The sequence below is a fragment of the Camelus dromedarius genome, chromosome 15, assembly GCF_036321535.1.
Source record: "Camelus dromedarius isolate mCamDro1 chromosome 15, mCamDro1.pat, whole genome shotgun sequence".
Lineage (NCBI taxonomy): Eukaryota > Metazoa > Chordata > Mammalia > Artiodactyla > Camelidae > Camelus > Camelus dromedarius.
The window spans coordinates 33,878,580-33,895,524 of NC_087450.1; the positions used below are offsets into that span (position 1 = coordinate 33,878,580).

General features: G+C 37.4%; 1 protein-coding gene across 1 annotated transcript in view; it reads left to right on the top strand.

Moving 5' to 3' along the window:
* KCNG3 (potassium voltage-gated channel modifier subfamily G member 3) overlaps positions 1-15,959 on the top strand; it is a 35,944-nt gene extending 19,985 nt beyond the window's left edge. Inside the window, exon 2 of the mRNA XM_031466923.2 lies at positions 15,137-15,959. Within this exon, the coding sequence (XP_031322783.1) occupies positions 15,137-15,782 (646 nt within the window). The 3' untranslated portion in view covers positions 15,783-15,959. The remainder of the gene's footprint in view (positions 1-15,136) is intronic.
* The last annotated feature ends 986 nt before the right edge of the window (positions 15,960-16,945 follow it).

Below are 16,945 nucleotides of genomic sequence, written 5' to 3' on the forward strand. Positions count from 1 at the left end.
TTGTTGGGAAATAATATCTCATGTTACATTCTTTTAAAATCAATTTTATTGAGGTACAATTTACATAAAGTGAAATGCACCCATTTTAAAGTATAGCTTGATTGACACTTGACAAGTGTATGTATCTGTGTGATTACCATCTCAGTCAGGATACAGAACATTTCTTTCACCCTAAATATTTTCCCTCTGTCTATTGCCATAGGCAGTGGCTGATTTCTGACACTGTAGTTTTGCCTGTTCTAGAATATAACATGACCAGAGTTGTACAGGATGTACTGTTATGTCTGGCTTCTTTTCATCAGTATAATGCTTACAAAAATTCATCCCTATGTTATTTGTGTCAGTAGTTCCTTACTTTTAATGAATTTTAGATATAATTCACATAATAAAATTTACCTTTTTAAACTGTACAATTCATTGGCTTTTACCATATTCACTTTTATTGTGCAATTCACTGTATCACCACCATTGCAGAACATTTCATCACCCAAAAAGAAAGCTCCTACCTGTTAGCAGTACCCCCTCCTCCTATCCCCTGATGGCCACTAATGTACTTTCTGTTTCTATGGGTTTGCCTGTTCTGGACAAATGCATTTATACAGTATGGGGCCTTTTGTGTCTCGCTGCTTTCACATAGTGTAATATTTTCAAGCTTCATCCGTGTTGTAGCATGTATCATCAGTATCTCATCCCTCTTTACAAGTTGAATAATCTGTTGTGGGGTTATGCCTCATTTTGTTTATCTATTCGTCAGATGGACATTTGGATTATTTCTACTTTTTGATTTTTATGAATAATGCTGTTAAGAACATTCGTGTATACAAGTTTTTGTGTGAACATATGTTTTCATTTCTTTTGGGTAGATACTTAAGGATGGTCATATGGTAGTTCTGTATTTGACTTTTTGAGGAAAGCTCGTTTCTTTTTATAGTATTTATATGAGTATACCACACTTTGTTGTCAGTTCACCCGTAGATGGGCATTTGCACCGCTCTTTGTTTTTAGTAATGAATACGTCTGTTACGAACATTTATGCGTAAGTGTTTGTGTGAACCTTTTATTTTCCTCTTGGACGAATACCTAGGAATGGAATTGCTGGATCATAGGATAGATGTATGTTTAATTTTTAAGAGATTGACAAAATGTTTTCCAAAGTTGTTGTGCCCTTTTGTATTCCCACCAGCAGTGTATGAGTTACAGTTGCTTCATGTCCTCACTAAAACTAGGTATTGTCAGTCTCTTTAAGATTGGCTGTTCTAGAAGACTGTCTGTCTCATTGTGATTAATTTGCATTTTCTGGTTAAGAGTGAAGTTGAGCATCTTTTTATGTAATTTTTATTACATGTATTTCATTTTTGTGAACTGTGTTTGTATCTTTTGGTTATTTTATTCTCTCAGTGATTAATTACATATCTTGGGTACTAATATCTCAATTATTTGTGTTGTAAATATCTTCTTCCTGACTGAGGCTTTTCTTTTTACTTTGTTCATAGTGTTCTTTTGATGTACAGAATTTGTACATTTTAACATAGACAAATTTATCAATATATTCCAATGTGGTTTATGTGTTATTTTATTATTATTACTGTTTAAGAAAGCATCTGCTATCTCTAAGATCTTAAGGATTCTTTTATATTAAAATATAGAAATATATTTATATATCTTTACTTTCCAAATCTGGTCTTTAATCTACCTAAAATTATTTATAATATGAAGGGTCTAGTTTTTTTTTTCCATATGGATAACAGCTTCCTCAGCACTACAGAACAGTCCACTATTTACCCCGCTGATCTGGAGGGCGTTGTCCGCCGTGTGTCTGGTCTCTCTGAGTGTCTGACCTACTCCCAGGATCACTGTCCTCCACGTTGCTTTTTGTTCCCACCTTCTTTTTCTTGCTGAATATTGCCAGGGGCAAGATTTTATTAATCTTTTCATGGAACCAGCTTTTGGTTTTATGTTTTTCTCTCTCTTTTTTTTTTTTGTATCTTTCTGTTCTTTTTATTATTATTATTATTATTATTTTGATCTTTACTTTCTTGATTCTTCTTTCTTTTCCCCTCTCTCCTTCAGTGGTTCTGTTTCTAAATCATAACAAAATTTGCTTTAATGAAAACACACTTCAGGAGACTGTTAAATCACTGTCTGTGTCATATGTTCTCACATCAAAAGTTCATCTGGGGCACTGGGGACACTGCCCTACCTTCTCCCAGAGAGATCATACCATTCTGAACCTCTGCCCACAATGTAGAAGGGTTTCAGTTGCTCCATATCCTCACCAATATTTGGTGTTACCAGTCGTGTTATTCTGTTATTCTGTTGGGTGTATAGTAGTACCTCATTGTGGTTTTAATTTTCATTTCCTTGGTGATGAGAATGTTGATCATCTTTTTCATTTTATTTTTATTATGTAAAGTGTCCAAATACTTACCTATTTTTTTTTAATTGGACTTTTTGTCTTTATTATTGAGCTTTTCAGAGTTCTTTATACATCCTGGAAACCTTTGTCAGATAAATGTTTTATGACAATTTTCCTCTGGTCTCTGGCTTGCCTATTCATTTTTAATGTACTGAACTTTTAAATTTTGATGAAGTCTAATTTATCAATATTTTCTTTCATGGGGTTGATTGCTTTTTTTATGTCCTGCACACAAAAGTTTGCCCACTGCCAAGTCACAAAGATAATTCCTGTGTTTCTTCTAAAATCGTTACGGTTTCAGCTTTTATGTTTGGGACTATATCCCAATTTTTGTGTGTGATATGAAGTAAAGATAGTAATGCATTATCTTTATTTTTAAAATAATAACAACCAATACATCATTTTGTCCTAAATATTTCACAAGACCTGATAAAACAGCTGAACTCACTAATAATAAAGTTTGTTACACCATTAATTTATTCAAACAACGTTATTTGCTGAATACCTATTCAGTGCCATTACTAAGCAACATAGTGATTTTGTTTGTAAAGATACTTCCCACTTTGCCCCCTACCTGAGGAGACACAGGTAAAGGTACAGCCAGGACACAGTGTGATATGTGCTGTGGTGGAGATAAACATTGAGTATTATGGAGGACACAGGAGAAACCCAGCCAAGCTAGGAACCTGAGGTGAGGCTTTCCAACGGTGGTGATTCTTGAGCTCAGACTTGAAGGCCTGGTTGCTGTTAGCCAAGAAGGGGAGATAGATGTGCAAAGGCAAAAGGCATGAAGACTCTCCGTTGCTTGGAGCAGATGGTACAAGGCAGGAAGTGGAATAATGCTGGAGCATTGTACAGATATGATCATGGATTTAGCTGTTATCTGATGATAGTTAGAGCCAGTAACTCATTCCTGGGCATTGAGTGATGCTGCTTTTAGTGCTGTGAGTGTTTTACATTACATGACTGTAGAATAAAACACTTTGCATGTTATTTGAATAGGACTTTGCATCTGGATATTTAAAATTATCCCTATAATTAATGAAATTTTCTGTTTTTAAGTGTATGTTGGAAACTTTGTATGTGAAGAAGTATCATTTATGTCCTGATGTTTGTTTGTGAATACCTGAAAAAATAACTGAAGTAGTGCTCTGGACAAATTATTTACCTGTCATTAGATAAAAGTCAATGATGATATTAGCAAGAACGACCTCACTTTAAAAAACATCATTCTTTTCAAATTGATTTTTTTAAGTGACTCTATAGTCAAACTATTTTATCATCCAGAAATGCTATATGCACACCAATGTTCCTTGTGGCAATATTTATAATAGCCAAGATATGGAAGCAACCTAAGTATTCATTGATGGATGGATGAAGAAGATGTGGAATATATACACACACACACACACACACACACACACACATATGTATATACATGTATACACACACACACACATATACAATGGAATATTACCATAAAAAATATTGCCATTTGCAGCAACATGGATGGATCTAGAGGATAGTATGCTAAACGAGATAATTCAGACAGAAGAAGACAAATACCGTATGACCTCAGCTTATATGTAGGATCTAAACAGAACAAACAAACCAAAATGAAAACAGTCATTGATACAGAGAACAAACGTGTGGTTGCCAGGGGATGGGGGAGAGCAAAATAAATGAAAGAGATTAAGAGGTACAAACATCCAGTTAGAAAATAAATAAGCCACAGAAATGTAATATAGCATAAGGAATATGGTCAATAATATTGTAATAACTTTGTGTGGGGACAGATGGTTTCTAGATTTATCATGGTGATCATTTCATAATGTATGCAAATGTCAAATCCCAATGTAGTACACCTGAAACTAACATAATGTTGTTATGTCAACTGTGTTTCAATTAAAAAAAGATAAAATGCTATTAAAGAAAAGAATTGGTATATGTTTTTATAAGATGTTCATGTCTGAAGAGGAGTATGGCCTCTTGATACCTTTTCTGTTTTCTTAATTCTTTTACTAATGAATTGCCAATTAAATGAAAAAGGAGTAGACTCCATCTGGTAGCTATGTGGAATGAGAACAGATTAAATCTTACAATGAGATTGATTTTCTTGTGGCATTATTTAGATGGATTTGTGTCTGTTTGGGGCAGAACAGATTACTGTACCTGCAGGATGAACGAGGCCCACCTGGTGTGGAGAATGCAGGTGGCCTGAGTGTGCAGGTGCTGATGGGTTTCTTAGTTTCTGTTGCTTTCATCTTTGGGAAGTGAGAACCAGACCACAGATTTTGGGTCTCTCCACTCATATGTGTATGTCCACCTAGAACACCTGTCATTTCATTTCATTTTATTTGCATCATCTCCCGCCACTTTGGGCCTTTCATTTCTCTTGCCTGTGTCATAGCCTCTTGACTGTTCGCACTCTCCAGTCATCCCGTAAACTCCTGCCCAATGCGTATTCCCACAGTACACTTGGCCTCTTCCCAGCTCACGGGCCTGGCAACATGCCCAGCACATAGTAACCTCTTAAAAAAATGCTTATTCAGTGAATGAATCCACCTGTTGCCAGATCTTTAATAGGTTCCTTTTGCCTTTAATGCTGTAACTTGACTTTGAAAGTCCATCAGCTTTGCCATAAAGCTTCAGTGTTGCCATAAGGTTTACAGCCATGGGGCCGACAATCACCCCCTCTTCCCACTGCACATCTCACTTTGCAGCCCAACGAGGCTCCCTTGGTTTCTGTGCACTGTGACGCTTTTCTGCATCTGTGCCTTTCTGACCTGGCCCCTCTTCTTTTTCTATGATCACTGCTTGGTTTCTGGCCTTTGTTTTTGTTTTTGAATGTGTTAGTAGTCGCATACCAGACCTCCTGTTTTCGGTCCCTTCCCCAGCGGAAACGTCCATGCTGCAGACCCTCACCTCAGTTAGGCCACTGACTCAGCTCGGAACTTGTTTTCTTATCTATCAAATAGGGATAATACAGTAATGATGACCAACTTATGGGCCCTAAAGTGTAATAATAATATATCCATAAATGCTACTTAAAGAATCACATAGTTAATGCTTGAATACATTCCAGTTGTGAAAAATTCAACTATTCGTAGATGTTTATAGCAAAAAAATGGATTCCTAATTTTACAGTCATCCCTCTTGCCAATCTCCCTCTTTCTTCTGGGAAAACCACTGTCAACAATTTGATAACCTGGCTCCTTTTCTGAGTACATTTATACCTATGAACATGACATGGTATATGTAAAGCACCAGTCTCACAGGGGTAAGGGTTATATGTAGTAATTTCCTGTGATTTTTTTTCATAGAAACACACTCTTGGTCTTTGATGGAGATTATTTACAATGGCTTGCCTCCTGTCTTAGCAGAGCAGGTGTTGGGGTCCTTGGATGTATAGTTAAGAACTTGGTTGTTCCTTTGTAGTGGGTCTTCCTTCCCTGTTTATCTGTAGAGAGAGAATGTGGAACTGGTGTTGTTGCGAAAACAAAGGACAGGAACAACAGAGGAGAAACTGTGCTGTGCAGTTAGGAGGTAGAACCCCCAGTTGCTAAGCGGGCAGTGAAAAGAGCAAGGGCAGCCCAGTGGATGTGGTTACAGGTAGAAGAGATCCAGTGGAATAATAGCAGCTCCTTAAAAACTCCTAAGGGGAGGCCAGTCCTCAGCAACCAATCTGCAGTGGTGGAGGAGTGACCTTTCTGTTCATCAGTGTCCGTATCCTGCCACATCTGCTAAAGCAGTGCCATCCAAACACAGGCATAAGTAGACCAAGTACTATCAAGTGAGGAACATAAACTAACATTAATTTCAGCTGCAAGAAAACACATAAATGTACATTTTGCAGCTATAAGAAAGTACATAATCACAGCCAGGATTCAATGTATTACATAATCAATGAGTACTGTATTAATCTGCCATTTATTAGCTGTGTGGCATGAGCAAGTGACTTATCTTTGCTTCAGTTTCCTCATTTATAGGTGGGGAAGATAACAAAAACGGTTGCATTCAGTTGTGAGAATTAAGTGAATTAATATGCATAAATTTATGGAAAGATACTTGGTACTTAGTAAGTGTTTTAATGTGTATGTGTGTTTTTTCCTCTTAACGGAGATACTGGGGATTGAACCCAGGACCTTGTGAATACCAAGCATGCACTCTGCCACTGGGTGTGCCCTCCACTCCTAATGTGTGTTTTTGTTTATTCTCATTACTGATCTACAGTAGAAGATAAAAAGATATGAATGTTATGGATTTGTTTTTCTGTAAGGTAATTAAAATATGTAAGAAAAAAATCAAGTTTTTAATAAAAAAGTCCTTTTTTCCCCATTGAACTCATGGAGAAAACTCTTATAAGGGCATGAAAGAGACTGTATGTAATGTGGTAGACATTCATGTGCAGTTTGTTGGAAATTTTCATGATACTATAGATATCATCACATTGCACATGCCTGTTGGAAATGTGATTGGAAATGCCTCATACGTTTAAGTCTAAAAGCTTGGGGTAGGAAGGGTGCCTCTGCCAGAGGTGTGCTGCTGGTTGATTCAGGCCACTGATAAGTCCATTATGATGATTGCTCTTCTAGTTGGGCATGCTTTTTTACTTTTTCTTAAAAACATTTTTTAATTGGAAAAGTAAATATGTGCATGTGGTAAGTCATTTAACTGTACAAAAAGCAATAAAGTAAAAAGTGAGTTTCCATCCTGCATCAGATGGCTCCTTCCCTAGAGGCAGCAACAGATATTAACAGTTTCCTGAGTATCCTTCCAACACACATGTGCGCGCACACACACGCACACAATTAGAGCATAATGTGTGTACTGTTCTGCATCTGCACCTGTACACCTTGAAGACTGGTTCATGTCAAAGAGCAGTAATGTGCCTCATTCCTTTTTGTGGCTACATGGTGTAAGGTGGAGTCATAAAATTTCCCATGTCAGTTTCATATGATTCAACCTGATAACTTTGGGGAATACATTTATAGAATCCATCTCCTGTGGATAGACGTTCATGTATTTTTTATCCTTGGGTGTTACAAACTGGCTCTCGTTGTACATACTCTTGTGTAAATATGAGGGTGTGTCTGCAGGATAAATTCCTAGAGTGGATGACTGGGTCTCCTGTGCTGTATGAACCTTGTCAGACCCTGCCGATTGCTCTTTTAAGTGGTTTTACCAGCTTCTGCTACAACCAGCAGTATATGAGAATATAGGCAGAATTCCTGGGAGAAAAGGGAATGAAAGGATGGAGTGTTCATTCTTGCCTTCTCTTGGCCCTCAGGAAAGCATTGACGGGATCTCCTTTTGCGTATGAAGGGGGAAGACTGTGAGCCCAGAGATGGTTGGTTATAATGATAATTATAGATACAATTTATTGGGCACTTACTAGTATTACATATTATTTCACTTAATTCTTACCACAACCTGAGAGATGGATTCTGTTACTATTCTCATCCCTTAACCATTGAGGAAAATATAGGAAAAGAGATTAAATGCCTTATCTATGGTTCCACAGCAAGTTACTAGTGGACGAGGGTTGCCTGCTTCAGGATCCTCCTGTCTTCTCCCCTGTGCTGTACACTTTCATGTACAAATGAAGGACATTTTTTTGGGGGGGCGGTGAAAAACAATCTCTGTTATCTTTTATGCTTATATGTCAACATATATGTGTCTTTAAGGAACTTGTATTTCATTTTTCCCCGCTAAAACTATGAAGTTGAATCCTTTTTTAAAATGATCTCATTTTTATTTATTTATTTTTTGGGGGTAATTAGGTTTATTTGTTTTATTTTAATGGTGATACTGGCGATTGAACCTAGGACCTCGTGCATGCTAGGCCACATACTCTACCACTGAGCTATACCCTCTCCTTAAAGTTGAACTTAAAATCCTATTCCAATTTAAAAAGAAACCGTTATTGGGGTTTGAATTCATAAAGCATTTTCTTATGTTATATTCTTAAGCATTGTGATATTATACTTATTTTTAAATATGATTTTATTATAATTACATATGTATATGTATTACATACATAATAGCTATTTCAGATAGTTTCTGTTCTGTTTTATGTTTGTGTCATTCATTTAGCTTTTTCAAATCAGCTATTCAGTAAAAATATTGTCTTTGGCTTTTTTATATTTTAATTTTCTTAATTGTCTTTGTAATACTGAATTTTAATCAGGTTCTAGCTGGTGCAAATGACAAGAGCAATCACCTTAAATCCTTTTGCACTAAGACAGAATGTAAGTCAATACTTTAATGGCAGGATCAGCATCCTTTTTTCCTCTTGATCCAGTGGGTAGCATGGCCGTGTTGTCTAAGGGTCTGGATTAAGACTTCAGTCTCTTTGGGAGCATGAATTCAAATCCTATTGCCTTCTTTTCTTTTCTTTTTTTTTTATTGTGCTAAAAATGCATAACATAAAATTTACCATCCAAACCATTTTTAAATGTACTATTCAATCGTGTTAAGTATATTCACATTGTTATGAAACACATCTCCAGAACTTTTTCATCTTGCAAATTTGAAGCTGGGTTAAGAACCAGCAATATGAAAAATGCTACTCTAACACATAAACCATGGAGACTAAGAGATTGACATATGTCATTTAACATTAGCAATGAACATTGTCATAAAAATCATCAGCATTTTCAGATATTCTTAGTGCTTCAAAGCCCAGTAAATCTGGGATTTCATTACCTGTGCCACTGCAATTTCTTAGCTGTGTGATCTTAGAAAAGATATTTAACTTTTCAGTCTCAGTTTTGTCATCTGTAAAATGGAGATTATTTAGGGAAATACCCATTAACAACAATTCTTCTTTTTCCTCTTCCCTCAGCCCTGGTAACCACCACTCTACTTTATGTTTCTCTGAATTTGACTACTTTAGATACCTCATATAGGCTAAATCAATATTTGTCTTTGTGTGTGTGTGTGCCTGGCTCTATTTTACTTAGCACAATGTCCTGAAGGTTCATCCATTTTTAGCATGTGATGGGATTTCCTTCCTTTGTAAAGTCAAATCATATTCCATTGTAAGCTATAACACATTCTGTTGATTTCACCCATCAGTAGACATTTGGGTTGCTTCCACCTGTTGACTATTGTAATGTTGCTATGAATGAACACAGTTGTGTATATATCTCTTTGAGACCCTGCTTTCAATTCCTTTGGATATACACCCAGAAGTAGGATTGCTGGATCATATGGGAGTTCCATTTTTAATTTTTTGAGGAACCTCTGTATTATTTTCCATAGTGGCTGAACCATCTTACAATCCTACCAACAGTGGACAGAGATTTCAATTTCATTGCATCCTCTTCAAGACTTATTTTCTGTTTTTAATAGTAGGCATCCTAATGGGTGTGAGGTGATACCTTTGTGATGATTTTGATTTGCATTTCTCAGGTGATTAATGATATTGAGCATCTTTTCGTATGCTTGCTGACCATTTGTAAATCATCTTTGAGAAATGTTTCTGCAAGTCCTTTGCTCATTTTTATATTGGGTTATTTGATTCTTTATTGTCAAACTTAGGAGTTTGGTATGTATTCTGGATATTAACACCTTATTAGATATATGATTTGCAAATATTCTCCATTCTGTAAGTTACCTTTTCACTCTGTTGATTGTGTCCTTTGATGCACAAAAGCTTTTAAATTTAACAGTTTCATTTGTCTATTTTTGCTTTTGTTGTCTGTGCTTTTGGTGTTATATCCAAAAAATCAAGGCCAAGTCCAATATCATGAAGCATTTCCTATGTATTTTCTTCTAGGAGGTTTTAAAAATATGTATCTTTTTGTTTAAATGGTCTTACATTTAGGTTTTTAATCCATGTTGAGTTAATTTTTGCATTTGGTGTAAGATAAAAGTCCAACTGAATTCAGCTCCACTTTTGATGGCAGGCTTCAGTTATCCCTTAAAGTTCCCAGAAGAGCCATCTCAGTCCTTCGGGTTCTGTCAAAGTCACTTACATTGTACTGGACAAACAGCTCTTGAGCACTTGCTGTGTGTCTGATGGTTTGGGAAATGAGGGCAGGAGATACAAATATGAATAAGGTAGGGAACTCTCAGGTGATGTGAATGCTCTATATCTCAGTAGGAACTTTGGTGATAGAGGTTATGCATTTGTCAATACTCAGCGAATGTGCACTTACAAGATTTGCACATTATATTGCATGTAGAGTTCACATCAAAAGAAAAAAATGAAACAAATATTGAACTCTGGTTAATTATATGCACTCTGAAGTCTTCAGAGGGAAGTGCACTGATGTCTGGATTTACTTGAAAATGCATCCAGGAAAAAAGAGATATATTAATAGACAGATAGAGGGGTGATTTGGTGATAGGCAAGTATATTTAAAGTATTAATGAATTTGTTCCATGTTTGAAATTTTTCATGATAAAATATGGAGGGAAAAAGTTGGGAAGATAGGACTGAGAGGGAAACTGACCTTTACCTTACACAACGTAGTTAATGACCTCTTATGTCCTGTCCTAGTCTTTTTTTTTTTCAGATTGGGGGGCATGGGGGTAGAACTAGTTAGCACTGAGAGCATTTATTCTCCTTTGCAGCCTGTTTGTAAACTTCTGAGTCATTCCCAGAAATGCCTTCTATCATGAAGAATCAGAGGAATTAGAATGAGTGATGATTGCCAGCAATTTTTGAAGTCCGGCAGTGCCTCATTTTACACCATAACTTAGTATACGTTTATACGGAACTGAAACAAAAGTTTCATGAAGCTATACTCTGATGCACTTTAATACTTCTATTTAGTTTACAAAGACAGGTCAATTTTCATCCATTAATGGGTTAAGAACCAGCAGTATGAAAAGTGCTGCTCTAACACATAAACTGTGGAGACTGAGAGATTGACATATACCATTTAATATTAACAATGAACACTGTCGTAAAAATCATCAGCCTTTTCAGATGTTCCTTAGTGCTGCAAAGCCCAATAGATCCGGGTTTCATTGCCTGTACCGCTGCAATTTCATAGTTGTGTGATCTTGGAAGAGATGTGTAACTTTTCAGTTCTAGTTTTGTCATTTATAAAATGGAGTTATTAGGGGAAATACATACTTCATAGAGTTCTAGAAAAGGGTTAAATGAGGTGATGTCTGCAAAGTGCTTAGCACCATGCCCAACTGAAAGACCTCAATAAGTAGGAAATAAATTTTTAGCTGTGGATTCATTAACTTATATATGTTTGGCCTCAAAGGAAATCAGAATAGCCTTCAAAGGGTTGTGGGCTTCAATACCTTCTTCTGTTCTATTTTCCAATGTGTTTTTTTATAGAAGAAACCTTCAGAGCACCCAACTATTTGCTATACCACTCAATACTGCTCAGTAAAACGGTACTCAGTTTTTCAGAAATTGCTGGAGGTGGCATTGGCGAGAGTGCCATTTGGAAACATGGGGAATTTTGGCAGGCTTTGTGGTGTTTGTTGTTGGAGACTGCCTTGGCATAATCCTAGGTGAAAGAGGGGTGCCTGGGGTTTCTCACTGATTCATTCCTTTAGCGTGGAATTCTGGATAAACTGTGTCTGCCTTCGGGGGTGGGTAGGAAGAGCCTAGTGGGCCTCATTATAGACAAGTTTACCTCTCTGAAATTTCCTTGCTGAGAGATTATTTTGCGTCATTTGGATTTCCTCCTTTTTAATCTGAACAATTTGGCTGCTGGTGGAAGTACTTAGCTGAAAATGTTCTGGTATTTTTGGCACAATTAAAATTTTTAATCTTCTTAATTTAATAGAATCTTAGGATTGTATTGCTGGGAGAGCCCTTAGAAGATGAGAGAAATAGCAGGCCTCCCGGCACCAGGTCTAGCTCTTGCTCATGTCCAGTTAGAGAGGAGACCTGGTATTTTAGCTGGGGAACTGGTAACCACAGCCTATCTAAGACAACTATTACTATGACTGCTTTGTGCTCTTGCAGTCCTATTTGAGTGTGCATCTTACTACTTACTTTGCCAGTCGATTACCTTTATTACCAATTTAGAAGTCTTGGTGGCTTAACACAACAAAGATTTATTGGTTGCTCACATATCATGCCCAGTCAGAGTTGGGATGGAGAATGTCTGTCTTTCTTTGCACAGATACTCAGGAACTTGGACTGAGAGGGACCCCACCATCTTGGAGCCATTTATGATACATGCCTTCCAGGTTGCCTGGCAGGGAAGAGAATTCACACCCACTCTTCAATGCCTCTGTCCAGAACTGTAGTCACTTTGCTCATAGCTCATTAGTCAGAACTGGTCACATGACCCTGCCTAACTAGAAGGGGCTGGAAATATGGAAGAACGTATGGAATATTTGATTAACTTAATCAGGGAGAAGGGTCCCATGATATTAAGTTTATTAAAACTGCATACTGAGGGGGAGGGTATATAGCTCAGTGGCAGGGTGCACGCTTAACATGTACAAGGTCCTGGGTTCAATTCCCAGTACCTCCATAAAAAAAAAAAATAAAAATACATACCTCCCCCACAAAAAAACGAAAATTGCATACTGAAAAAATACAGCTTCCTCTTCTCTACATCTACCAAGTTTCATTACCCTCCCAGCTTTCTAAACCTCTAGGTTCGTAGAGGCCATAATGGCAGCAGCTTTTGCTTACAGCTTGGTGGGGACAGGGAAGCTGCTGTCAAGTGCAGAGTAATGTGGTCTGTGAGCAGAGCAGCAGATAATACAGTAGAGAAATAGTAGGGGTGGCTGTGGCTTCCTCTGCTGACCTCCCTCACCAGGGAGTAGGTTGAATGGCTTTCACTGTGGGCTTTATCTTCCTGGTTAGTTTGTGTATAGGCTGAAAAATAATCCCTCTCTCCCCCATAAGATATCAAGTCTTAATCCCTGGGAACCAGTGGATATTATGCATCAAAAGGTGCAGATGTGATTAAATTAAGGATCTTGAGAAGCGGGGATTCTCCAGGATCATCATGTATCCTTACAAGATGGAGATTTGACACAGTGTCCACAGCGGCAGGGATAGGAATGGTTTGCTATTCCTTGGCTTGTAGTGCCATTCCTACAAGCCAGGGAATGCCAACAGCCTGCAGAAGCTGGAAGAGGCAGGGAATGGGATCTCCCCTAGAGCTTCTGAAGGGAGTGGGGCCCTCCTGACGCTTGATTTTGGCCCAGTGGTAATGAATGATTTGACACTTCTGAACTCTGGAACTGATGAAGAATAAATTTTTTCTGTCATCTTAAGCCACCAAGTTTGTGGTAATAATTTTACAGCAGCCACAAGAAATTAATACACTTAACTTCCTACTTTCTTGGTGGTCAGTGGCAATTGCCCTTGTAACCAGTGCCCTGAGGGACTGGTGACTGGAGTGAGTACTGGGGAACTGAGTGGCTGGAGCATAGGGTAAGAGTGAGAATTTTCTTTCCATGCTCTTTTTTTACCTTTTTAATTTGAATCATGTGAATGTACTACCTATTCAAAAAATAAATTAATTAATCCTTATGTCTCTGGGAGCCTCTGTAGTAGGGGAACATGGTTAATTTTATTTATTCATTTTCCTGAGTAACATCCAGGGCAATTTGTGTTCTGTGTTTTGGGTAACTTTTCAAAATGTTGCCCCATAGGCCTTACCATTCCACCTGCTCCGTTTTCTTCTCTCTCTGTTGTGCTTCTGATGTTTGGGTCTAGGTCAGTGGTAAGACAGAATTATGTGGTGGAAAATGAATGGTGGTGTAATAATTGTAACTTTTAATTTGAGTTTAAAAATGTACCTTGTTAAAAATTACCTCAGGGTTACCTCTCACCCTGGATCAGGGCTTCCTAACCGGTGTGCTGAGATTTAATTCCTCAGCCTTAGGGAGTGTGGGACAAGGCTGGTGGCGTCTACTTCAGGAATACCACCCCTTGATACCAGTATACTATGCAAATAATATTATTTTCAATGTGTGCAGTGATGTGGAAAGGTTGGTGAACACTGCTCTAGGTAAAATGTGGCCTTATAGTTTTTAAATGTTGCATAAAAATAGCTATGGAAACAAACAAACTTGCTGGATCTTTGGGGAAATTCTAATGATTATTTCGCTCCAGTGCAGGAGTCTGCAGCCTTTTTTCCATGTGATGCTTGTGGTGAGGATGGTCATGACCTGGCGCTCTCCTGATGAGGGCACTGGCATGCCTGCAAAGCCCAAAAGGTGGGCTCGTGTTCAGTGTCTCCCACACATGCCTGTAGGAGAAAAAAGGCAGAATAACATGTTAGGAAATGATCTTGAGTTCACTCTTATTCACCAGGAAATCATAGAAAACTTGGGCATGTCCAATGTCTGTAGGAACCAAATCCTTCTGACCCATGTAATAACTTAGATCACAGTAGAGAACCACTGTCCTCACAGAATAATATTTCCTATTGTGGCAAGTTGAGTGTAAGTTAATTTCAAGCCACCAAATAAGAGATAGATTGATTTTTTTAAAAAAGTACTAGTGACAAGCAAATTTTTTTTTTTGCCAATGGTATTTATTATATGCTGTATATAAATAAGAACTTTATCAAGTTCAGTTTTCATGTGTTGAAATATTTGTTGTTCTGTTGCATCCCAGTGGATCTGATGATGTTGGTTATGCTGTCTGTTCTTTGTTTTCTGGAAAAATAACTGAATTAGTATGTCAGTATAGTACTATCTGAAGAAATCTAAGAGCTATTAAAATGCTTAAAAATAAGATGATCTATTCTTCTTTTGTTCTCTTGACAGGATAATTGAAGCCATCTGCATAGGTTGGTTCACTGCAGAGTGCATCGTGAGGTTCATCGTCTCCAAAAACAAGTGTGAGTTTGTCAAGAGACCCCTGAACATCATAGATTTACTGGCAATCACGCCGTATTACATCTCCGTGTTAATGACGGTATTTACGGGCGAGAACTCTCAACTCCAGAGGGCTGGAGTCACCTTGAGGGTGCTTAGAATGATGAGGATTTTTTGGGTGATTAAGCTTGCCCGTCACTTCATTGGTCTTCAGACACTTGGTTTGACTCTCAAACGATGTTACCGAGAGATGGTTATGTTACTTGTCTTCATTTGTGTTGCCATGGCAATCTTTAGTGCACTTTCTCAGCTTCTTGAACATGGATTGGACCTGGAAACATCCAACAAGGACTTCGCCAGCATCCCTGCTGCCTGCTGGTGGGTAATTATCTCTATGACTACAGTTGGCTATGGAGATATGTATCCTATCACAGTGCCTGGAAGAATTCTTGGAGGAGTTTGTGTTGTCAGTGGAATTGTTTTATTGGCTCTACCTATCACTTTTATCTACCATAGCTTTGTGCAGTGTTATCATGAGCTCAAGTTTAGATCAGCCAGATATAGTAGGAGCCTCTCTGCTGAGTTCCTAAATTAATCCATTACAAATCAATTCTTGCATACACTTCTTCTGATAGAGTTGACGCTACTTCATATTCATGCGTTTCTTGCTGGGTGAACACTGCAGTGGTACCGACATCATCGTGGTAGAGTGAGAATTGTCCTTCCCAGCTGAAGGGGTAACACAATGTACTTACTATGGAGTAAATAGAATTGCAACGGCAAAGGAGAAGTGATAACTCCTAGAGTAGATTTTACGATCTTATTTTGTCTAGACTCGTCTCCTCCTTGCCTCGAACAATTACACTTTTGTGTTTGTTTTGAAGTATATGATTTGAACATTTTAAAACTGAAAGCTACTATTTTCCAAATGTTTTTCCATCTTGTGAATGCAGAAGAAGCTTGGAAGTTATAGTGTTATTTTTTTTTTTGCTGGAGAGTAACATTTTCATTTCTAAATGTTTTATAATCTCTCATATCAATGTCAGTAGTATCCTGGAAACATATGTCAGATGCAGGAACTGTTTAACAAATACTTTAAAAATTTGGCCAAATTTTAAACTGTATAATGGAGCTAGCAGACACAAGCAAGAACAGTATTTGAAAAATTTCTCCAGCATATTTCTCAATTATCTGGTTTACTTTTGTGCCTGTTATTCACCTTATCATACAGCTTCATGGATACTTGAGTACATTCTTTCTTTTCCATTTTGGATTTCTTTTACTTCTGTCCTGAAATGACTCAGAAGAGTATTGTGTTGTTGAGCATTTCATTGGAGTTCATTTTATTTGAATTCATTGCTGTTACTATGTGATAATTGTTCTGTCAGATGTCCAAACAAGATTTCCAACATTAAAATGATAATACAAATAGCTTGATATTACAACCCATATTTATCTTCTTCTGCTCTTAATTTTTTCTTCCAAACACCATGGGTTTAATAAGACTTACTAGATGAAAGGATATTTATGTAGCTGTTTTATACCAAAGTCATACTTGGGTGTTGTCACTGGATTGTCCTAAAAAAAGACAGTATTTCTTTACTCTTGGTTGCTGTGTAGCCAAGCCAATTTTAAGCCAGCTAAAAGCAACGAATATATAATTATTTTATCCGATCTTTACCACTGTCAGTTATAGCTATGCCAAAACTTCTTGTAACAATATTGAACAGTATGCCACACTAATCAGGCTAAGTTATT